A 24,729-nucleotide genomic window follows, 5' to 3' on the forward strand; every position below is an offset into this window, starting at 1 on the left:
TCAATTGCTAAATAAAGATGTCACTTAAGTAAAACACTATGCCCTGAAAACAGGAAAAAAAAAGTTGTCAATTTTAGTGTTCAAGTATACATTTTTAGTTACTTGTGTTTCTCAAGAAAGAAAATGCAAAGCAGTACAGCACATTCCTGAGGACTAAAAAGTACTGTCTCGAGGCCCAGAAATGGCCCCTCAGCTGTCAGCTGGCCACCTCTGACCTAGATCAAGCATAAAACATTTACTTGCAGATGACACAATGCTGGGTGGTAAATCAGGAGGAAAACAGGTTACTATCACAGAATGAGCCACAGCACTTTGCTTTAACAGACTCAATCTAAGAAATGCAGTTTGATGGAGACAGGAGGGAGGCAATACTTTTGGGAACAAAGAATGCCGGTTTCATCTATGTAGAATGTGTTGAGGAGAATTTGGGGAACCATCGTAAGGGTTTCAGTGTGACATTGTCACCAAAAGAACCAAGACAACCCATACAGTGGAAGAGAAATTACAAGCAGAACTTGACTCTACATAGCTTTGGTGCAGTCACTGTTAAATCACTGTCTCTGGTTACTCCATTCGTGTTTCAGGTTACAACAACAGAATTTAAAGTAGATCCAAAAAAAGGGACTGATGGGTTGAAACCCAGATGTTGAGATGGATAAAGAACCTCAGCCTATTTAGCTTACTGGAAGTTAGATAAATGTTATCTTGAAACAAGATCTTGTAGTCTAACAGGAAGGAAAAGCAGTGTGACAGCTGTGCCAGGTGAAACAGTAGCCTGCATGGAAATCTTTGAAATAAAACCAGATCCCTGTTTACAATGCAGTTTGTCAATTCAGGTTCCTAGGAAAAATTGTGTAGCATGGGTATGCTGAGAAATCAGATCAGGTCATAACCTTTAAATCCCCTTTCTTTTCTTATTTGGTTTTACTATTGTTTAACTACAGTAAATGTGTGCAACTCTATTAACTCGGTAACTAATAATAAAGTCTGCTATAATTTGGCTTAGCAACTGGGAATATCAGAGAAGGTGACAGATTTGGGAGTATCAAAATTACTTTGGGTCACCAGTATGTAGCAGGTGTAAAAGACAAATGTGATCTGCAGCTATATCTGTTAGAGTATTCCAAGAGAAATGGGGAAGAACTAGTGTCATGCACATGGCTCTGGTGCTTAGGAAATACTGATTTAAACTAGAACAGCTGCAGGAAAGCAAAGGGAGTTTAAAGCCTATGGGACTGAAAAAGCATGGCTTGTTTGGCTTACAAGTTTTGGCTTACACAAAACCCAAAACTAAACAAAAAAAATCTACCCAAACTAACAAAAAATGTTGATAGAATCTTTCTAAAATACAGGAGAAGAAAAGAGTATTTAAGGTGAAGGACAACATTGGAAAAGTAAATACTCCGTTATCAAATTTAGGCTGGAAAAAAGTCATATATTAACAAACCATCAACATAACCAGCTTCAAACTGGAACATTATGGTATCAGAAAAAAGTTATAGAAAGAGATGTCCATAGCAGGAGATGTTACCTGAATACACAAGAGGTACCCTCCTGCCAATATTTCTAAGAAAAGTCCATCATTTCAAGCCTGTGTTTTTGAGCAAGCTGTGTTTTGAACAAGCTGAATGTCATCTTTGAAATAAATATATGAACCTGTTAATTAACAGGATTTGTTTTTCAAACACTTAATAATGTACTGAGAGAGTTTAATTGCAGGTTGACAAACAGAAATGTTATTTTTTCTTATTTCAGATATCCTACGTAGCAGTATCAAATAAGAATGAGTGTGTAAACATCCTCTCAGCAGAAAAGAACAGGTTACTTACCTATTGATTCAGTAACCTATTTTATATGCACCACATTACAAAAATATGTGCATTTAGTGCTTGTAAAGTTGCCACATGGATAACTCTGAAAGCTGATTGAATATTTATTGTTTGGGACTACAAATACTGTGGCAGTTGAAGCATCTTTCAAACCCTGCCCAAACAGGCAGGTTGCACTCTTCTCTCTAGGAAGCAGCTGCCTGCCATCCAATTCTAGCCTCCACTGCTGGGAACATCAGCAACTGCAACTGTGCTACAGACACTTACCTACTGAGAACAGGAGATACCATCAGCATGTGCATCCCATGGAAGTCCAGAAGCTAGCTACAGAGCTCTCTCTACCTCACTGGTCACCTTGGCTATTCAAGTGCAGAGCTAAAACCAAAGCCCTTTTAACATCATCATTTCTCAGTACAACTTGTAAGAGAAACATAATGCAGTGGACCTAAAAAACTACTGGAAGTAAAAGCAAATCCTCTAGCTTGTCATCTCACATCCTTAGATTCTCACCTGCTCAGGACCCATGGAGGACAACCCTGATGTAGGCACAGAGGTCGCTGAGGTCATGCTGATCTGCCCTGTCATCTGGTTCATGTTGTTCATACCACTTGTGTTGGTTGCCATGGATACACTGATGTTCATGTTATTGTTGTACATGCTGGTGCTTGCTTGCTGCCCAAAATGTGGTGGGGACTGTTGTGAAAACATGCTACAGCAAGGAATGGAAAAAGCAATGTGTCAGACATAGAATGCTGAAGCCACTAAGAAACTTTTAAAATTATATCTTAAGCTAGAATTTGTATATACTGTCATTTATTCCAACTTGAAAGGAAAAACTAGTTTTCAGCTACATTAATGTCTAAGGAGTAGATTTTCAAAATTTAAGGTCCCATGTCTGTGTACAAAAATGCATGCCTTTGTGTGTGAAACTATGGCAGAGTACAAATCTGCTATGCACATGCAAGAACAGCCAATTAGCTGTCTAAAGGAGCTTGGTATGTATTTTAAAGTAATGTTTGGAGGGAGAGGAAAACACCTTTAACCTCCAGTGTTAGCACAGTGCAGGACTGTTGAGCTGAAATTGTAGACAGGGTAATAAACTTTCTTTTTTGCAAAATAGGCTATTTGCATATACAAATACCAGATTTGCACATACATTTATGGCAAGTGGGCTCGCAAATATAGACATGCAATTGTGCAGAAATTTATTTACTAGGTCCTAGCATCAGGTTTTGAAAATGTGGCACTGTAAGAAACAACATAAAGTCTAAGATAATTACCGTCTGTGTTTTTTTGAGGGCATTTCTGAACAACTTATGGGGGGAGTAACTGTGGGAAACCTCACCCTAGACTTTATTCAGTCCAAATGCTTTCTGGACAGTATCTTCCTTCCCATTGTGTTGAAATCTGTATGACAGACTTCTTTACATTTCCTAAAATATGTTTACACACTGTTTACACATCAGTCTTTTCTAGTCTTTGAACATAATCCAACAGCCAAAGAAGGAATTATTACTGACAATGTGTCTGTTTAGAAGATATGCATTAGGCTGAAATAGTGGAAGGGCTGCTGTGTCTCAGTATCAGTGGCTGACTTCCCATTCCCTGTGAAGCACTGCTCCCACAGCTGAGGAAATCTTTCAGGGTTAACACTCAACCTTGCACTTGGGTACTCTGTTTGGCTATTGCTATGCACTCTGAGACCAGGTGGAGGGCAATGGCATTCTGGGCACAGGACCAAACCCAGAAAATCCCACCATTCTCTTCCTTCCAATTCCATGTCTTTTCAGGCCACCTCACTCAATTTTTAAGTTGTTATTTGGATGGCTGAAACAGTACACTACAGATCATTGTGAATACTCAGTGGCTTGTCTAAGCACATTTGACATGTCTCTGCTGTAGAGCTGCAGTTTAGCAAAGCCAACCACTGGACTTATGGAGCTGCCCCTGCTGCCATTTTTGGCAGAAGACATGACAGTGGCAGCTATGCCTCCTGCAGATGTTTCAGAACGACCGTGAGGATGAGGCATGGACAAGGATGAGGATAAGAGATAAATCAGCTGCTTTAGGGGGAACTTTACTTGGATTAGCCTCATCAATAAAATACTGGTGTTTTGTGTTTATTAAATCTTTGTCAACTAGCAAGAAAAAGGTTTGTTGCTGTGCTAGGGACAGTAAACCTGGGAACTTCAGGATGACAAAAGCACTGTGCTAGAGACAGCTGTGTGCACCCCAGTGCCAACTGATACAGGCTGTACCTGACAGCTACTCCCATTTTCCAAGGAAAAGCTCAGATCACTGCTATCTGGAAGCTCATTGCTGCCTAGTGATAGTGTTCAACATCCAACCCATTTGATTTGGACAGACTGATTATTAGAGCTACACCCACTGGGGCAAGGGCCTCGGCTGTAAAGGTGACTGCATGCGTGAGGTATTGCTGCAATGCTGTCAGGGAATGACAGCATATGCTGACCCCCAGCATGTGCAAGTACTAATGGGCTGAACCTGGTTACACTCCAGCATTTAAAGTGGGAGGTGATAATCCAGTCACTGCAATTCCAGAGCAGCAGAATGCATAGGCTCTGGATTAGCTGATCCAGCCATGTAGAAAGCAGTGTGGGATGAAAATCATATGCAGAAGAAATGCATCCACACAAACACTAGGCTGGAGTTCACTGCGCAGCACAGGTGCTTCTTAAGGGCATACAGTGTTTGATCAGTTATAACAGATAAAGCAATGCATTGTGTGGATGCAGGCCTTTTAGCTATGCACTCACTTTGCCTTGTATGAAGACAATTTAAACCAATTTGTCAAGCCAAATTGAAAATAAATCTCTTTTTGGATAGATAGTTAGCAACAAACAAACACGCAAACAGTTACATAAGATAAGCCCATAAATACATGTAGATCATAAATGACCCCATTACTCTGTATGTTCATTTTGCTTTTCTTCTGGATTTACCTGTTACCACCCATATTCCCTTGTGCCCACCCATTCATCTCCGTAGAGGACTGATAGGCAGGATTAGCCTGAGACTGCTGAATCATGGGGCTTTGAGTGTGAGCCAGCCTTGGTGACATCAGTGGACTCTGAGGAGTGGTGGCCCCTGTGAAGCCTGGATCGGGCTGCTGACTAATACCTGAAGAAGAAAATGAGAAATTTACCCACTGTACATTCAGTTAAAACTAACCAAGAGCTCATACCTGCAAATGTGTCTTTAACCAGTCTTACCATCTGGTAAGAGTAGGTATCAAATTTAGATTGGATGGACATAATTTGTTATATCAATAGAACTTTCACATAGCATATTATTTTATATAATTATAACATAACTTCTACAGTAGATATAAATAAAGAAACTGTATAACAATAACTGTATGGAGGTAATTGCTCAGAACAAAGTGGTTTGTAGCTTTGTAAAACAAAGAAAGGAAACAGTATTAATTATATCACACATTGGGTTAGGGGTAAGAAATGGAATGCCTTATGTAAAACTGATTTATATTACTTAAATTGAAGAGGTTTTTGTTTAGTTCACTCAAAATTCAGAGTCCAAGTAAATATATACACATATATGTGTGTGTACATATTATCTGGATATATCTATATATAAACACACATACTGCACTTCTGCTGCTGCTCAAAGAAAGAGCAGTGCTTGGAGAGTAACTGGTACTAGAGCTAGGGAAGTGGAACTTCCAAGGGGTCCAAACTGCCATGTTTTCCACTGTTCCCAGGGAGCCAGGCAAGAGCCTGGGCTCGGACCCAGCACTAGGGGGAACATGGGGGAGGTAAGGACTGACAAAATGCACTGAGAGAGAGTGGAACCAGTACCATAGTTTGGAGGAAATGGAAACTGCTGAGCATTTGCCTGCGGGATGCGCGGGTTGCTCATGGTGGCCGGGATGCCACCGGTGGCCACCATGCTGGGGGTCATGCTCAAGCCTTGCCCTCGCATCATCAGCGTCCGCTGCTGCACCTGCTGCTGCTGCTGCTGCATCTGCCGCTGCCGCAGGTGCTGGCTCAGGATCTCCCGCTGCCTCTGCGCCAGCATCTGCGCATTGATGGGGCCCTGGGGAAAACCAACACCACCCATCCATCAATAACCCTTCCAAGGCAACCCAGCCAGCAGAGGCATCTCCACTAGAGCAATCTCAAATTCCAGCTTTTTTCCCCCTCATCACACAGCTAACAGAAATATAAACCAGGAGAGAATAATCTTTCTAATGCTTCTGCTGGGAAAGACTTCCAACACTGCAAGAGTCAGTAACTGAAATAATACCAGTGTTTAAGGCTTCAGTGATTTGTATTTGCAGTGATTTGTATTTGCAAATGGAGCAGCTCATTAAAAACACACATCTTTAGGAAATGAGAAGCATGGTTAAAAATGCAGTTATATAAAATCTTTATTAAACAATCATCCATCCCATGTAAAAATGGGAATGACTCTCAGAAATGAAATAGAAAAATACTCCCTATCACACAGATCACAATATTTGTATTGAAATTGTACTGGCCACATAGCATTACTATTGCATTATATTGGGGCAAGAAAGCAAAAATGGAAGTGACTTTCTTTTTTAAAAGGTACTATTTTTCTCACCTGTGTTGGCACTCCAGTTCTCAAAGACAGATTCATATTGGAGACGCTGCTGATCTGATTTATCAGTGGCTGCCGATTCTAAAGAGAAAAAAAACCAAACCACCCCAACACCAAAACCCAAAAGTTTTTAGAAGGAAAGGGAAAAAAAGAAGTGTTACATACAGAGTCATACAGATATACTTCCCTGATCAGCTGGTCTTTAGACCTAGTTCTACATAGCCAAGCAGTGACTAATTTTCCTCCTCAAATCCTACACCCATTCACAGAATACTGTTTCTTAAAGACATAATACAGCATAAAAATAACAACCCAGGCACTACTCTGTTTATACAAAACATGCTGCCTTCATAGTTCATGTTCTTTTTTACTTTGGGATTGGACTGTTGAGGTTTACTCCAAATTAGACCTTATCCTGATCATTGAAGGCAGAAACGATCTTTCCTCCTTAAATACAATAAGTATTGATATCCCACTGATAGTACTACAAACCTATGTATTTAAAAACAAAACAAGAACTTAATTCTCAGAAGCAGACCAAGGCCAAGGGAAAAAAAAGGATGTAGGATATAGGCAACAGGCAGCAATAAAAGCAGTTAGATTGGCAGAAGAGTCAAGATACAGCAAATAGAGAAAATATGTATATAACAAAAAGTACCAATTTAACCTTGCTCAAAGACTTAGTGAGATCTAGGCTTTAATATTGGTCATGTTCTTGTATTGTATTATAAAAGAACAATGTGAAGATACCAAAAAAGAAGATCAAAAAAGAGAACGTGCAAGGCACTATCCTGTCAAAACTCATTGTGGCTCCTGTTATATTTTAGCTTAAAAGTGGAATGAAGCAACACCCGGTCTATTTGGAGCAAGCTGGCCACCTAGGAGAGCGGGGCACGGAAGGGGCTGTACCTGCTGCGCCTGGAGCCGGTGCTGCAGCTGGAGCCGCAGCTGGTTGGGCTGGTTCTGCACGATGCCGGCGGGCCGCAGGCCGGGCCGGGGCTGCATGCGCAGGGCGGTGTATCCCGGGCGCTGCCCCATGGCATGGAAGCTGGGGTCCTGCATGGGCGCGTAGCTGCCCTGCGCCATCTGCGCCTGCGCCGCGTACTGCTGCGAGAACACCGGAGCCTTCTGCTCCATCAGCATGCTGGACTCCTGGCTCGGGAAGGTCTCGGGGTCAACAGCTTGGCTCTGCAGAAATACACCAACAATAGGAACAGTTGGTGGGACACGGCTTTCCAGAGGATTATGCGGGACTAATGCAGACAGCCTGGAAAAACAACTTTCTAGCATGGGAATGTTTTGAAACAGAAAATTACATTAGCTTTCTTTACCTCAATATAGAACTTAAAAATAAGCAGAATTGCATATTTGAGTATCAAAATATATTCATGGAGACAAATTCCTCCTCTCTCTTTTCCTTTGTTTTGTTGTTTTTTTCTTTAAATAAAACTCCATAATCTTTCTTGTGTTCTTTACACAGACATTGCATTACTCTTCTAATGAATAAAAACCCGAAACGACAAATGCTAAATCAAAATCTGTAAATGAAGTGATGCTACCGTATTTTTGCCATTGAATCTGAGATAAATTCAAAGATATTACAAATGAATAAGTAGATTTTTATCAGTATCTTTAAACAAAATAATGACTTCAAATAAAGATGCCTGAAACTATTACAGAAACTAATGTGAACAGAGTGCCTAATTCTTTCAGGGCACTTTTGCACTAACTGATTATCCATTAGCATAAATAAACAAACACAATTCTGAATTCCATTCTAGATACTCCCCTAGTATTTGCTCTAGCCAGAGTAATTTTATAGCTTATTCCACACTGACCTTGAAAATGAAGTTAATCTAAATTTCAGTGCCCTCATGAAAGTCTTTAAGCTGCTGTAAAATGTTCAAAGGCTATTTTAAAAAACACATTTTAAAATGAAGCAGTCCTCTTATCTGCAAGATCCTTTAACTGTTTCCACTGAATTATTAAGTAAATAGAAACATATTTACTGCTTAGTTTGAAATAAACCATTATTCATATTTTTTGGTGGTGGCATTCCAAAACCTATATAATATTGCATGGAAGTTTCATTGCACAACATTGAAGTTCATCAATAAATTGTATCTCCAGCTCTACACCTCACTGACTTCTGTGTTGTACCAAATAGGCTTGGAGATAGCTCTCTCACGTTCAAAGCAGAATTTCACTGGTCCTATTGCATATCTAAAATGCAGAGCTAGTTCACAAGTTATGCTCAGGATGCTGATGAGTGCTGGGGAATGAAATGGGTATTGCAGGTTCCTCTAAGAATATTAAGTCATTGTATAGACATAAATTGATTTTGGAAATAAAATTCTGATGCCAGAAATGTCAGGAACTAACTTTTACTCAAAATACTTTTATTTTTACCACATTTTTTTGCACCATATAAGACTGAAAAAGGCAAGAACCACGTGGAAGTCAACAAAAATAACTGGGGAAGAATGGATGAAAAAGCACAGAACAAAGTGTAGCAATCATGCTCAAAATTTAGAAAAAAAATTACAGTTTAAGTGCTTGAAATGGAATCAGCTGCCTCAGATAAATCTCATCCCTTAACACATATTAATCTACTAAGGAATCAACCATGGGTGAATTTACTCACCTCAGGTTTGCTAATCCAAAATCTTGTTGCCCCCATCACACTGAACTCTTGACCCTGCTCCTCTGCTCCTAGGTCTTCATGCTCTTATATTCCTCTTTCCTGTAGTCTGTTGCTGGCCATGATCTTACCTTTTGTCCCCCTACAGCTGTTCCTCTGACTACCATGGGCTGAGGGAAAGTTTTAAGGTGACATTGAGCCATTAAATGGATTTCCACCATCCTAGCTTGCAAGAAGTGTTTTCAACTTTTTAAATTCCACCTTGACAACATATTTTATAAAAGCAATATCTAATACATGCAAAATACCACGTTCAGGATACCTGGCTCACTAGTTCAGGTATTCCTAGAGCACGGTCAATTTCTTCTAAACCATCAAAATTCCTTAATGCCATGTAAAGCTGATCCAGAAGAGCACCCTCATCACTTGGTGACTCTGATGAAGGATGATTACACAAGAGATCATCTGGTGAGCTGCCAAACGGTTGCCTGTGAAAACATGAACACAGGGCTGCTAAACAGCTGCTGGAAAACATGAAATAATATCAGAGGATTAGTACTCACACTGAACTAAGAAGTAGAGACAGAAATTATTCTAATCACTGCCAATTTTGGTTAGAAAGTTATTCTGGATGGAAGTTATGCTACCCAAAGACTGCTGCCTGTCAAGACCCTACAAGCATGGTGTATCTGACAAGCAAGAAAGCCCAATAAAGGCAGCCCAAGTGCTGCCTGTATATTACAAGGTCAACAGAGGAACCAAGAAGTCAGTATAGAATATAGTCACTGAAGACAGAAGGCTAAATAACTTTTAAAATTTTTAAAACTAGTTGTAACTTTTTAAAACTATAACTGTAACTATTTTTAAAACTAGTTGTAACTTTGAATGTCTCATGTCAGATCAAGTATACTACCACAAGTAGTACTCATTACCATAGACTCTCCCCTTAGTTGGTTTTCTATCAGGCTAAACAAGCCAAAGAGGTCACAGAAGGGTCCGTGGATTGTCTGATCTCGCACAAGCTGAACATCTGGAAGAGCTGGGCAACAGCATGAGGGAGCAGGGAGAAAAGGACATTCCCCTTTTTGCTTGCAGCAAAACACTGCATCAGCTCACCCCAAATGCACGCTTGGGTATCAGTTTATGCACTTCGTTATGTGCCTTGGAAGGACATCAGCAAGAATTTGGGTACTGTCAGGCAGCATGTGATGACTCTATAAATCCTGCTTACCTCACCCCTGAATTTGTATGCGAAGCACACTTGCAGTTACAATGGCAGAATAAAGGTTTGTTATAAACCCAAAGGACAAAACTTCCTGAGAAACAAACTAAATCTGAAATAACACCTTATCTGCAGCCAAATGACATGTTTTTGTTCTGCAGTTCACACACCTGCCCTGCTTCATGCACGCTACCACAAAACTGCAACAGAAAATAAAAAGAGCAGAGCATTCTGCAGGCAAAGGCAGCTACAATATGCACATCATGGAAGAATCCCATCCCAGATAATTACTCAGAGACAACAAAAGCTGTCACCCATGGAGGGAGGAAAAGCACTATATGTGAACCCTTTTTACATGTCTGTTTAGAAAAAACAAAGAAACATGTTTGTGTGTTTAGTTTCCATAATGAGATATATGGTTGCCATGGAAGTCTAATCTCTGTGTCAAAGCTAAGTGGGAGAGCTGCATCGTCAGGCTGCACACTGAATGAACTCAAAGGATGGCAGGCAGGAAAACTAATAAAAATATATTATTTTTAATTGGTTCCCAGACAGTAAAAAAAAATAGGAAGAATATATAACACACCTTTAAAACATTGCAAAGTATTAATCAAACTCATATATAGAGAAATTTCTCTAATGCTCATAGATGAAATTATAAATCAGCAAAGAGGAAAGAGAAAAAAAATCCTTTGATTCAAACTGCTTACAAACTCTAAAGGTAACTTCTAAGAAGGGATCCATTATATGGAAAAACAATTGATGAGGCTAGCAAAAAACCCTCTCTGAAATTGCAAATGAGTGTGAACACACATGATAAAGAAAACTAAAACATTTGTCAAATTCTGTATATTAAAAAATGACAATTACTTACAATTTCTCCATTTCTTTTATATACCCCACTGACAATTTTAATTTAAGAATTATTTTTACTTATTTAATATATGACAACCATCAGATTATAAAAATAGCAATCTTGGGGATTAATAAAGCAAGAAATGGCAGCATCAACCAATTAATTGTCTCTGGTTGGGGTGTAAATGATCAAAATACTGTTACTTTCAGATGCAATGCAATGGGGACTTTTTTCCACCATCTTCAGCTGTAAGGAAATTAACTCTAAGGAAATAAGGAAATTATTCCATTATAAAGAAATTATGAGAAATGCAAAGGTAAAAAAATGGAATAATTAACTGCCTGGCTTGCTGACCAGACACGACCCTAAATTTTCTTTTAAGGTGTAGTTTTTTAAGTGAATAATTCAGTTATACAAATAGTGCATTTTGCATATGGATATGCTAACTGAGGAAAACACTAGGAAATATCTCAAAAAGCATGGAATATAAGAAAGTAAATGCCACAAATACTTATGGATAATATTTTCAGGCATCCTAATGAAAACTAAGAGAATGTAGTCAGAAGATTAACATTTTTTTCAAACATACATTTTTTCCAAATGTACCCACTTAATTTTCTTTTCAGTGATCCCTCGATTTACTACTTACACAAATGAAAATATTTCAACATTTTGCACTTGCTTATCCATTTTGCATTCCTTAGACATTCCATATATGCAAAGTCTCTCTAAAGTAAGCTGCAAACCTTTTGCAGAAGACATGGCTCTTTTTTAAGACGTGTAAGCTGCTTACAACAGTAGTGCCATCATTTAAAAGTCTTGATAATGAATGAAGTTATTAATACATTACATATGAGTTAATGAGTTGTGACCAAACTGCAGTTCTGATTACCTGAGGAGGAGCTAACTTCAGGGAAGAGGCAGCCTTCCTTTCACTTCATCTTTCCTTCCTCCTCTTTTATAGAATTTAGGTCAATTAAAGAAACCCAAACAAAACATAATTAACCATGTCCTACATCACTTAAAATGCTACCCTGCTGCAGGAAGGGACAGATACTATGACTACACAGTCATGGCTAGTATTACTGGCACTCTTCCACATTTAAAGTGTAATTGTTAACAATAAGAACAGCAAAATCAGACAGAATCATGCCCACATTAATGCTCCAGAGGTGAAAAATGATGCAACTATACCTCAAGTGCTGGCAGCATTCACTGTGATACAGAACTTTCAATTCACTCAAATAATTACACAGCAAAGAGAGCGTTTATAAATATTACTGAAACACACATACATTTAATGAGCACAAAATAATAAAAAAATTAAATTGATGTACATTTGGTGAATGTTTTATGTAGAACTTCATTTCCATGACGTGTGTAAATTACAGGCTTGCAAAATCTCTGTGTTCTGATGTGACACCAAGACTCACCTGTTCTGATTACCAAAAGTTGCCTGTTCTATAGGCAAGATACTGTCTGGCCATGGTGCAGTCTGATTTGGAGGTGCCTGCTGTTGGCTATACTGAGGTCCTCCTATGTTCATTTCCAATTCAGATGGCCCTAATTAAGAAAAAATAACCATGTAACTTTTCTGAAGAGAAGCTACTTGCATGTTAGTTCTTTCAAATGAGTTACCTATTTTATGGTAAAAGCAAACAAAAGCATTAAGACTTCAGCAACATTACACTTAAAAGCATCATTATTCTTTTGTTAAAATTTCCTTTTAAATTTTGAGAAAACATGAGTATTCTGATAGTTCGAAATTATAAAATAGCAGATACAACATCGTAGATGCAAAAATGAGTAAGACAAGCGTAAGAAAAAGACTGTACATAGAGTCAGTATTATAATGCACTTGCTTTAAAGGTGACCAGGAACAATTATCATTCCACAGCATTTAGTCTAAAAAAACTCCACAGTCTTTAGTGAACCAAGGCAACCTCATGTTCTCTCTCTTTGGCCACACAACCGTGGAGCTACAAAGTAGCAGGAACTGTCCATCTCAAAACATGTGTTAAAATTCAGCATTTTAGACACCTTCTTTCCCATGTCCACAGGAAAATTTCACTGTGAAATATGGTTCTTATTGAATCTGTAAATGAACTGAGGATTTCTTACTTTCTTTTTTTTCTCCTGCTTCATCTTTAACAATCCAGCGTGCGCCAAAAGGAACAGCTCCACATGGACTTACCCATATTCATGACCTGAGATGGAAGCATCTGCCTTGGGCCAGGCTGGTTGCTGGGTCTCAAGGGGATGCTGGCCGTGGGGTTGCGGATCATGCCTGCTTGCACCGGCCGATTCATGGTGCCAGCCGTGGGCGCACAGGTCACCCTCACCGCGGGAGCCTGGCTGCCCCAGTCTCCAGATGCCATGGCAGGCCGAGGGGCATTGCCACCAATCATTCCTGCACAAAAGCCAAACACACTCAGGTACCAGCCCATGATCAGAACAGCCTTAACACTACTGCTGCCTGAGGAAGCTGCATTTTCAGCAATACCAATGCAGTAGTTTCACTCAAAGCACACTGTACCACAACTACCCATCCAGATGTGCAAAGCTGCAGAACGATGCCTTATGCTGCTTAGTTGAGGGACTGGAGACTGTGATACATCTTACAAGAGGAAGACCCTTTTATCATTTCCGAAATGCTGCTCAGGGTAAGTGTTCCCACATGCAGTCTGCAACAGGTGCTGAGGGTGTGTGGATAGCCTTAACTTCCTTCCTCAGGAAATGAATCACGTTTGCTGATGTGTGTCAGTGCTTTACTTTCCAAGTGCTAAGTGAGAATGGGGACTTGAGTAACAACATGTTAACACTAAACACACTTATAAATGAGAAGGATTGACCATCAATTTGTGTTCTGCAAACACCTTTTGGCCACTTCTTTCACTTGGAACCCAGAGCCTTCAGCGCTTCAAGGCTCACCCAGATAATCTCAGACCGATGTACAGTGCAGGGAAATTACTCACAGGAACTTTCCGATAGATGCTGAAGTTCATTACCGTTACTATAGGGGAAGTCCTCCCACATCTACTGTAAACAACTGATATGTTTTATTTACACTTGGAATATATCAAATACTACACTCTGACAGTAGCCAAAAAGCCTCAAGCAAAACCCAACACAAAAACCCCCAAGCCCCAAAGACAGCAGACACAGTACTTATGCATTTCATTTTTATATGAGTCAAGGGAGTAGATAAAACACTGATTTTAGGTTGGACTACTGATTCAGACTGGTCTTTTCAGTTGCATTATGCAACATCCCTAAATGAATACTAAAAGCCACACAAACAATTATTACTTATCAGTTCAAATACTTGGTGACCTATAACCAGAAAAAAACCCTCTGAAGAGGGTCTTTGTTTCAGTGCTGTAAAAAATTTGCTTTAGTGTTACATCCCCAGGTTCGGTCCATTTGTGTACATATTTTATCAGCTGAAAGATGTGCTGTGGTAGAGCAAGGCAGGGACACAATAATATTCTCTAACTTGTATACATAAGATGAAGAAAATCCTCTAATATGTATACAGAACATGAAAGTAAGAGGACGCTTGAAAGAATACAAGTTGATCTCTAAACTGCTTAAATAAAATCTTCCAGCTTTTGGCTGCATGTCTCTTTTAAGACTGATGCCAACTAAATATACAAATTTGACACCAAATAGCCAGCTGAGAGGATTTACAATGCCCACTTATTTACTCAGAGCTCATACAGTGGTTGCTGCACACTTGCACAATCTTAGAATAAGCACTAGTTGAAATAAATCCATCAGCCACACTTTTCTTGTCAAACAGGCTATATGTTTGTTCATTATTAGGTGAACATATTGTTAATTGCAACATCTGATGGTTCCCAAAAAGGAGCTAAGGTTATTAAATAAAGAATAATCGAGGGCAAAGCCAATGTCATAAGGGCAACAGTATTGCCCATGATTTCATTTTGAAAGACCCATCTCTATAGGTAGGTAAAAAGCAGTGCATAAAAGGCAGGACTAAAACTATGCAGACACAGAAATTCAAAATAAATATGCCAATACATAACATCCCACAAAACATAACTGCTTCCAGACTTCATGGACAGTAATAATCTGCACTGGTATTAGCTCCAATGTTAAGCTGCACATGCTATAGCCTGTTACTCAAGTATATTTAAAAAAAAAAAGGAAAATCATCTTACCTGCGCTGCTGTTGCCTAAAGTTCCTTGACTTCCTATCATCCCTTCATTCCTGCCCATCAGTCCCGGCTGAGGTATCACTGAGTAGGGGCTACTCGTTCTTATGGGTGGGAAAGTTCCTGCACCTGTTGGGTTCTGCAGTGTTATGTCAAGTGGTAAATTCTGGTTTGGTAATAACCTGCCCAGTTGCCCTGCTCGTGGGTTATTAAAAGCTAGACAGGAGGAGCAAAGAAAAAAAGCAAAGTTACAAGAATGGAAACTTCACTAGGTTTAAAAAAGGAAAAAAAAAAAAAAAAAAGGAAAAGAAGAAAAGAACCTAGACACAATTAAAGCTCTTGGGCTCAGCTATTTAATGTTGCATAATTTACTCTGTGTGAGAAACATCCCTTCTTGACATTTAAATATAAATTTAAAAATGGAACATTCTGACACTAAACACAAACCAGATATGATGTATATTTAAAAAAACTTTAAATTATACAATTTAACTGACAGAAGAGCCACTACAGCAAAATACACCACGATGTGATGTGCATACTACTGCCAATTAATCTTATACCTAGTAGGACTGTAATTGCATGCAGATGCCATCCTGAGGCAGATTGTTAGGAATTATCTCAGTTTGGAAAGTTTTCCAGCATAAGCTCTACCCCTCAAGAAGTTTTCAAAATGAAGGACAGACTGACTCTGTATTGGATCCTATAGCCCCATTTCAATATGTCTATCTTAATTTTTTGGTTTTTACATTTTTTGTCATTAATGAAAAGAATTACTTCTGTGATTCAGCAACAACAAAAAATCAGTCCAGAAACAGAGTTGTGTCACCATAATATTCTGGTAAAAAAAGAACCATCCTTGATAGTTACTGCCACCTTTATGTAACTACTTTCTTCTGGGTTGTTCTTTTAATATCAGCCTCTGCAAATAAAACGGTGGACTGCCTCAGCAAAGTGAGTTCCAGACTGTGACTGGCAAGCATCTGGCTCAGCTGGTCTTTGGGCAATGTTCCAATGCATGAAAGCATCCTGTGTGCTCAACTAGTTCTCAAACATGAATCAAACACTGACCTTGTAGCTTTGATTCAATTTCCAATCATACCCATAAAATACATGCAAGTAAATGAAAAATTTTGGCGAAAATATTATTTGCAATACTTTCTGATAGCTTCCCCTAGAAGAGGCTCTGATGTAACAGCATCCTTACAGCTACTTCTGTGTTTCTGTGTTCATCACATTACTGAGAAGTTAAATTAATACTTTCTTATTTTAGATCGAAGTAGTGTTACTTTTGAATCTGAAAACTTAGATGGGGTTAAGTAAGTTTGTTAAAATACACAGAGATATCTCACAACAGAGGTCTCTAACTTTTATTTTATAAAATCAGACTACAGGAACTCATTGTATTTTTTTTAACATAAGTTCTCTGCCAGGTGTATTTGCTTATATGTGTGTACAGAAAATATATGACATCACATACACCTAATTCCTAACCATGAGATTTAAGTTTTATCTTGCCTCCCTGTTCAACTAAGCAAACAAAATTTACTTATAAAGCAAAAATTACTTTCTCAAGATTAGGGGCATCACGAAGTCTAAGGACTGAAGCAAAATTAAACTTCAGTGACAGTTTCAGAGCAGTTTGCTCCTGAAGTTTGACACATCACATAGATAAATGAGTTATTTTATGTGCAGCTTTGCCAGCACCAACTAATATTACAAAAAGGAATCCTGGAAATGTGGCACAAAATAACAACACAGTTGATGAGCTGTGATGGTGCTTAGATCACATCACCTCCTGCTTATTCTACTCTTTGTCAGGATGGGACTGAAGGAGGCTCCCTATCCCCCATATAACAGACTCTAGCAATCTGGTAGATCTAGCAGTCTTTATATTTTTCAACAGACAAAAATATCTGTCTGTTGAAAATAAATGTAATTCCTTAAAACCTGTAAAATTAAAGTTAATTTCATCAGAAAGGGTTATTTCATCAGAAAAAAACAACTGTAAAAAACCCCAAATCTCTTTTGGAATTGTGTATGATTTGACATTCATTCTGCATTGCTTTTTTGTGAACACATGAGAGGCCCCTCACTTCTTCTGTGGACTTCTTCTGTATGGTCTTCTATTGTACACAAGGCACAAGTTCCTAGGAGAATCAGGCACAGACACAAGACTGAGCCGGGGGAAAATATTTTAGGTTTTAATTTAGATGGGAAACAGGATGCTGCTTTTACCATGAAGCCACTCTCATTTACAGTCATACTGTTACTCTACTGCCAGTAGCTTTGAAAGCAGATTTAAAGCTAGGCTACCCCTAGAAAGCCAAAAGGCTGGAAGGAACAGACAGACCTTGCTTCAGGAAGAGTATGCTGAAGACTTCACGTGCACAGAGATTCCCTTCCTCTTCTTTTGAGGTGCTGCTGTTAGTACCTCTATACTCACAAAAGCAAGTACATAAAACCCAAGCATCCTTCTCTGAGCAACATGGATAATAAGTGATAATTTAAGAATCTGAAGTGGCCTTAATATGAATCTACACACTAATATTTATTGATGGACTATTAGTATTTATCTAAACATTTCTAAGTAATTTGAGTAAATTTGAAAGTGGCTCAGTGTTAGTTTATTATTATCAGAATGGCTAAAAATATTACCTAAACCCTATGTTTTATAAGAAAAAAATCTAGAACACATCTAATGAAGTAAATAGATGTGGTCATCCTAGCCAACAGGAGCAAAAAATGAACCAGTGTTTTTTTATGCTATTTTATTCAACCTTAGTACTTGATAAGACTCCTGTCTTCCTTGCTTTCCATTATACTATGATGACAAACCAACATTTCAATGCTGATTTGTAAGCTGATTAATAAGGTTAAGGAAAGCCGTCAGCTGGAAGTGACTCAACTGAAAGCCACAATCTCAAATTAAAGTTGGGCATTCTTAATCTTCTGTCCTTCTATTAATCTTGTGGTTTTAGAAGAGTCTCCTTCATGCTTAGAAAAGCTTTGCTGCAAGAGCTGCCAGAAAGGAATGACCTGCATTGTAAGAAAATGCACACGCTCTCCATGCCAAAACCCTCACAACAGCAGCGTCACCCACCAGCGCAGGAGGGGATGTTTGATTTGAGGGTACCCCTGAAAACGTCTCCAGGGACACAGACTTCCAGAGTGTGTGAGCTAGACACAGCTCCGGTGTGTTTGGAGCTGGGACGACCGCAGATGGCGCTCTGTCACCACACAACACCAGCCCGGGGCTGGGAGCTGCCCAGTTCCTCCCTGGCTGACCCGGGGGCACCAGGACCCCGCACTGGGGGGTTCCCGAGCTCGGTGTACGCGTGCGGAGGGCGGGGTGCACTCACTGCTCTGTGAAATCCTCATTGCTGGTTTCTGGGTGGCCACTGCCGCGCCGGGGCTGCTGTCACTGGTGAGCTGCATGAGGTCATTGATGATGGCTTGCTTGTCGACCGAGCCCGCTGGCACGCCTGGGCGGCTATCTGGGAAAAGCTGTGGTAACTGGCTGTTCTGCAGGTCATCCAGAATCTCTTCCAAGTTATCCAACTCACTGCCTGGCTGCAACAAAGAACACACAAACCCACAGTACAGCTCGCTGCTCACCTGCTGTTGGCCAAGCCAGGCAGCCCCCCAGCGTCACAGCCGCAGCGGCCTCCGATGTGTCTGGCAACAGGCCTGATAGGGAGGAAGCTCACAAACCTGTTGGAAGGGGACTGGGCAGGCTTCCCGGGGCGAGTCTGCCTTGCTTCTGGGGAGCCCAGTGTGGCACTGGCACCCTTCAAAAGCCCCGCGTTGGGACCTATCATTCCATACCTTGGGCAAGAGGGGGATTGCTCCCCGGGCACCCTGCGATCAGTGCTGACAGCAGGGATAACAGGAGAGCCAGGAGTGCTGAAGATGGGGGTTTATGTAGTTATAACCAATATCTCTTTCAGCACAGCTGTATTTCTAGTCTCTTTATGACTTGATTAGATGCATACAATCGAAAAGTTACTTTATGGCTATACCACCTTTTTTTGTTATATTCAAAACCTGAACACTGAATAACTCTACATAAGTTAACTGGCAAGATATATACATAGGATTGGGAATTTATTTTACTCCCCAGTTCCCAAATCATTGAAAATAACTTCTCTAGAGTATGACAAGAGAAATCTGCATATGAATTTACATTAAATTCAGCGCAAAATTAATGACATATAGATGGGAGAAAAATTAAGTTCACCTTACACTAACGTAATTACTGACCTGCTTGTTTTTCTTAAATATATTGATTTTCACTGGTATTCTCTTTTGTCAGCTTCTTTGTCTGAAAACTCTCAGAATTAAAATAATTTTCTGACTGAAATGTGGAAAATATTGCAACTATATTCTCCAATCCTAAACTCTTGATTAGGGTAAAACTTGGGTAATAATTAAGAACAGGGTGTCCAGTTTCACTTTACTACCATCTTGAACAGTAAATAAATCATAACAGTATTTATAACAAATATCTACTCAAAACCAGTGTCTTCATTAGGAAATGTGCAATGAGAGAGGAGAGGCAGGGTGAGCAGATACCCGTGAAGGATGGGGAACTGAGAAATAACACCACAAATGTGCAGAACTGAAATACAATTCTTCCTGGTTTTGTTTTGTTTTTTTTTTTTTTTTTGGTCCTTCCCCACATCATGAACTTCTTACTGAGAGCAAACTTCTTATTGAGGCCACAGATCACAGGATACTGTAGAAATACCTGAGAAGGCTTTAAAATACCTACTGAGGTTCTCACAGGCTGGCTAGGAAGCACTGCACATTAGTCCGTACAGAATTCGTGCCACCACATCTAACCTGCTCCTGGGAAGTCTAGCTATTTTATTCAAAGGTAGCTAAAATGCCCCAAGGTTACACTGCTATGTGCTTTTTTTTTGGGTGGCTGACTGCAAATAATCATGGTCTTATTTTTTTATTCTTTCTACATCATGTCCTAGTCATATAAATTGTAGTATATAGCACAGAAGAGGAGGGAATTCACTCCATTAAAAGGCAGCACGTGGGTGATCTAGAGGCTGGTGTTATTAGCAAAATGGTAGGAAATCAGAGAATCAGAAGACTGGAAGAAATTTAAAGCCTCCAGGCAAAATCAGTGTATGCCATTCCCTATGGAAGTTCATACAGTTGCTTGTTAAAGACATCCAGAGACAGAAAATCCACAGCTTCCCTGGAGAATTGGCTTCAGCACCCTGCCATCCTTACTACTCTTGTATTTTTTTTTTCTCAGTCTCAATGCAAAATCTGTCACACAGAGATTAAGACCCTTCCTTCCAATCATATTTTGAATCTGGAGAGCATACTGTGTTACCCTTTCTTTTTATAACTTTTTCTGTATTTGAAAACATGTGCCCTTTTAGTGTTTTAAGCTGAAATGAATAAACAATCTCAACTTGTGAATTTTCTTCAGCAAATAACATGTTTTCTAGGCCTCTCATTACTCTTGTTGCTCTTGTGGATTGGTTTCAGTTGATCCACACTTTTGCTGAAGCCATCTCCAAGACAGGACTTAAAATGAAGCCTTATAGCTGCTGGGTAAAGCAGAAAATTTCCTCTACACATAGTATGCTTTGATGGCATATTCCAGAAAAGCACATAGTTCTTCTAATTACATGACATTTACTGATTCTCACTCATCTTGTCATCACTATGATCCCTAGAACAGCTCTGAAAAACTCCTATTTAGTCACTTCTCCCCTCATTAAAGAAAAAAAAAAATTCAGACACATTATTCTTGAGTAATGATAATAAATAGTATTTATTCACCCTGAATGTTCTAACATTTTGTCTCTGTATCTCTTCGTTGCAGCTGAATCTGAATTGTGTCCTCCAGTGTGTTTGCAGACATTCAAGTGCCACACTCAGCTTTACCAAACTCTATTGTCACATCAGGTCATTTAGGTTAACTAAAGCACTGAGCAGCTGTAGATGCTGCATGAGTCCTGCAGCATCTCCATTTTGACAGTGAACCCTTCAATAACCAAGTGTGTGGAGGGATTTCCAAACAGCTTTCTCACCACTCACAGCAGTTTTATCTTGACCATGCACCTCTACCTACCATAAGGAAAAGGGCCTTGCTCAAATCTAAACACCTTGACACACTATTTCTCTTATGCCAACAATTCTGCTACCCTCTTGCTGAAGGAAAACAGGTTGGCTGGTCCAAGATTACCTGTTCTTGACAAATCCCTCTGATGACTCACTGCTTTCCAGGCAATTACAAGCAGCTGGGTGGACCCAGCACATCAGTCGAAAAGGCTGAGCCAGAAGGAATCAAATGTGATTACATGAAGCCTAAATCACTTCACAGACAGGTGATAAGCACATTCAAAAAGGCGCTCCAAGAGACAGCCATGAGTGATGTTTATAGGAGCTGCAGTTTGAGCGATGGGAGATCTGGTACAAGAAGACCGCAAGAGCCAGGAGAAGAGACTGATATAGAGCATCATAAATTATAGAAGGATGATTCAGTACTCTTTGGGGGAATTAAGACATATGGCCTTCATTACTTGCATCTGAGACAACAGCAAAGGGAAGTTTAATATGTTGCGGGGGGGAGTTTTGGTTGGTTTTATGGGGGATTTTGTGTCATCTTTTCTTTTAGCATTCTGGCTACTGCAACTCTTTGTTCAAACACTAGATATATATATATAAAAAAAAAAACAACCTCAAAACCAAACCTAAAAAAACACCAATGAAGAACATATTGATCCAAATGTGTCAGAAAACTGTGCTGCCTAAGGTGTTTTTAATTCCTCTCAGAAGTGGCAAAGAAAGGCCAAATACAACAGATGTATTACAACAACCCAAATACATAACCTTCTCCTTTTTTTTTCTTAATAATCAATATTAAATATTTCATCTTTATATTTTTATAAGGGTTCTCAACTGTTACAAAAGCTCCAAGATATTTGGAATTAACACCAATCTATGATGTTAGCATAAGTCTTTCCAGACTCACCCTCAAATGGCACCATATGTGCAGAAACTAGCATTAAAATATTTACTTGGTTAGATTCATGGAATTTTTCTTTTATTTATATTCTATATTTATTTTGTTAATGGCCTAAACTGAATTTTATGTAAATAAAAGGCACACCCTAAGCTCCCTGTGAAACAATTATTTGTCAGGAATTAAAAAAAAAAGGCATCTGATAACGTGCTAAGCATCACAAGCAAGTTCTTGTGTGGGTATTTTCACTATGTCTAAGTAATGAAATTGTAACAATCTCTGTAGAACTTGGGCACTAAGTGCCAGAAAGTGTAAAACAAATAATTCTCAGGGATATTTTTGCATTTGAAAAAGTACTTATTTTATACCGTCATATAGAGAAATACAGAGACTTAAGAGTCTTACAGAATCTCAAACTTAAGAGCTTACAGAATTTCTTCCACTGTACTGAAAGGCAGCTGCACCTCAACATGAAGTTTGGTTTACAAAAGTTGCTGTTTCAAAGCCTAGCTTCCATGGATTGTGAAGGACTGGATAAGATACTCAAGTCTCCGGAAATCTCCTTCCTGCCATGGGCAATGCCCATGGCTTGTGCTGTGGCCCTGTATTCTAAGGACTTACAACAGGATGTCTTTTGGTGGGGACACGACTTGAAACTAAACCTGACTTGCATAAATTTGAAGTTTAGCTCATCTTCTACTTCAGAAGTATGGGCAAAGCATTTGACCATAAGAGGCAAATGAAATCAAATCCTTGCTCCAAACTGGCAATAAATTAAAGGATTATGAAAAGAAGGGAAAAGGAAATGAGAAGTGGAACCAGTACAGTATTTTTCTCCCTGGTAACTGCAATAAACATAAAATTGGCTAGAAATCCTATTAAATTATCAAGCTATTCTATGACTAACATTTGAAAGCAGAACTCTAATTGAAAGACATTCAGAAAATGGAATCCCCATTCTAAGGTTTTAATAGAATTTCAAGAAGAAACAAATGTTCCTCATGAACTTAATAGATTCTGGACTATTAAACCAGAAATAGGTTTTTTAAAGATGAGTGACATGTGTAGAGAAAATATGTTAGTATTGGGAAGATACTGGTTTCCACTAAAGCCTGAGCACAGCAGAGTTGATAAAAGTATGTGAGGAGTTTCTGAGTTTTAGGACAAAAATGTACATACTTGAGATGATTTCTGGAACAGCATTTGTGCAGACTGTTGCATTGCAAAGTCCCTGTCAAACAGGCTGTCTTTATGGTCTACTGAGCAAAAAAGAGGAGAGTACACTTGTGGAGATTAGGATTTTGTTCCACGCTCCCCCAAGTGACTTCTCAGAGAACAAGCTACTCTAGCAAGGCAATATCTAACATTGGTCATGATGTTTCTCTAATGTTCTCCTGTACTTTCACTCTCCTTCCCCTCCAAGCTATCAGTCAGTCCTTGCCACATCCGACCACCTCCTGATTACTACAGGGCAGTGTAGACAGTCCTGGCAGTGGACAGTCAGGGAGAGCAGGAGAAGGCAGGTTTACTGTTGAGGGACACTCTCTTCCCTTTCTAACAGTGGTGAACCATATGAGAACTCGTGGTGCTTGACAGCAGCAGCCCTACTATGGTTGGTGCTGTGAAAAACCCTGCTGGGTGTCCTCAGCAGGTCTCTCTTTCGTCCCCTCCCCTACAGCTGCCGTAACTGGAACAGCAATCGGCCTAATAAAGCCTGATAACCATCATCCCACCAAGGAAGGGAAAAAGGTACGGCAGGGCTGGAAATTTTCTCTGCCATTTGAGAAAGGCTTCCTGTCAGTTGCTGCTCTCTGCAGAAGAGTATGTTTAAACACACTACCTAGAAGACTGCTATTTTTAGTACAGTGGTGCACTTCAAAGCATTTCCTGCTCAGAAAGTCACACCAAAAGTAAAAGGAGAAAACGCAATGGCTCTGTTGCCTCCCAACACACTCTACTCCCTTGCTGCTCTGCTGCAGTTTCCAGAGAAACTGCACACTCCAGTGACTAATTACTTAAAAATACAACATTCCTCAGGGAGGAGAAAAGTTTTAAATAAACCTGCAAAATAGGTAACACAAGCACATGGCTAATTTTTACATATGGGAGGAAGAAGGAGGGGGAAGGATGCAGGAGGATGGAAGAATTTAGCTCAAGAATCTGTGTTCTAGTCTTGTACTAAATAGTTCCAGCTTTGATCTAAATTTAGGCAATGAGCACTTCCTGTGGGAGACCATCTTCCAAAGCTGAAGAGTTTTGATGCTAAATATTTTTGGTGATTTTATAATTGGGGTAAAGTGGTTATTTGTTTAAAGGCCTGGCCTTCTGACAGTTAAACACTTACATTATTCTATATTCCCCACCATTTCCTCTCCTACTCCATGCTGGACTTCTGTTTATTCAG

The 24,729-nt window shown here is 39.5% G+C and overlaps 1 protein-coding gene across 3 annotated transcripts in view; it reads right to left on the minus strand.

Annotated features, from left to right (window-relative positions):
* Positions 1-24,729, minus strand: part of NCOA2 (nuclear receptor coactivator 2) — a 186,153-nt gene that overhangs the window by 9,955 nt on the left and 151,469 nt on the right. For all 3 annotated transcript variants that reach the window (XM_053975978.1, XM_053975993.1, XM_053975984.1), the window contains 10 exons: positions 18,691-18,901; positions 15,335-15,544; positions 13,345-13,560; positions 12,584-12,713; positions 9,395-9,560; positions 7,341-7,619; positions 6,435-6,512; positions 5,666-5,903; positions 4,793-4,970; positions 2,340-2,538 (listed from right to left, as the gene is read on the minus strand). In XM_053975978.1, coding sequence (XP_053831953.1) covers positions 2,340-2,538; positions 4,793-4,970; positions 5,666-5,903; positions 6,435-6,512; positions 7,341-7,619; positions 9,395-9,560; positions 12,584-12,713; positions 13,345-13,560; positions 15,335-15,544; positions 18,691-18,901 — 1,905 coding nt within the window. The remainder of the gene's footprint in view (positions 1-2,339; positions 2,539-4,792; positions 4,971-5,665; positions 5,904-6,434; positions 6,513-7,340; positions 7,620-9,394; positions 9,561-12,583; positions 12,714-13,344; positions 13,561-15,334; positions 15,545-18,690; positions 18,902-24,729) is intronic.

Source organism: Vidua macroura, chromosome 1 (assembly GCF_024509145.1).
Source record: "Vidua macroura isolate BioBank_ID:100142 chromosome 1, ASM2450914v1, whole genome shotgun sequence".
Classification (NCBI taxonomy): Eukaryota; Metazoa; Chordata; class Aves; order Passeriformes; family Viduidae; genus Vidua; species Vidua macroura.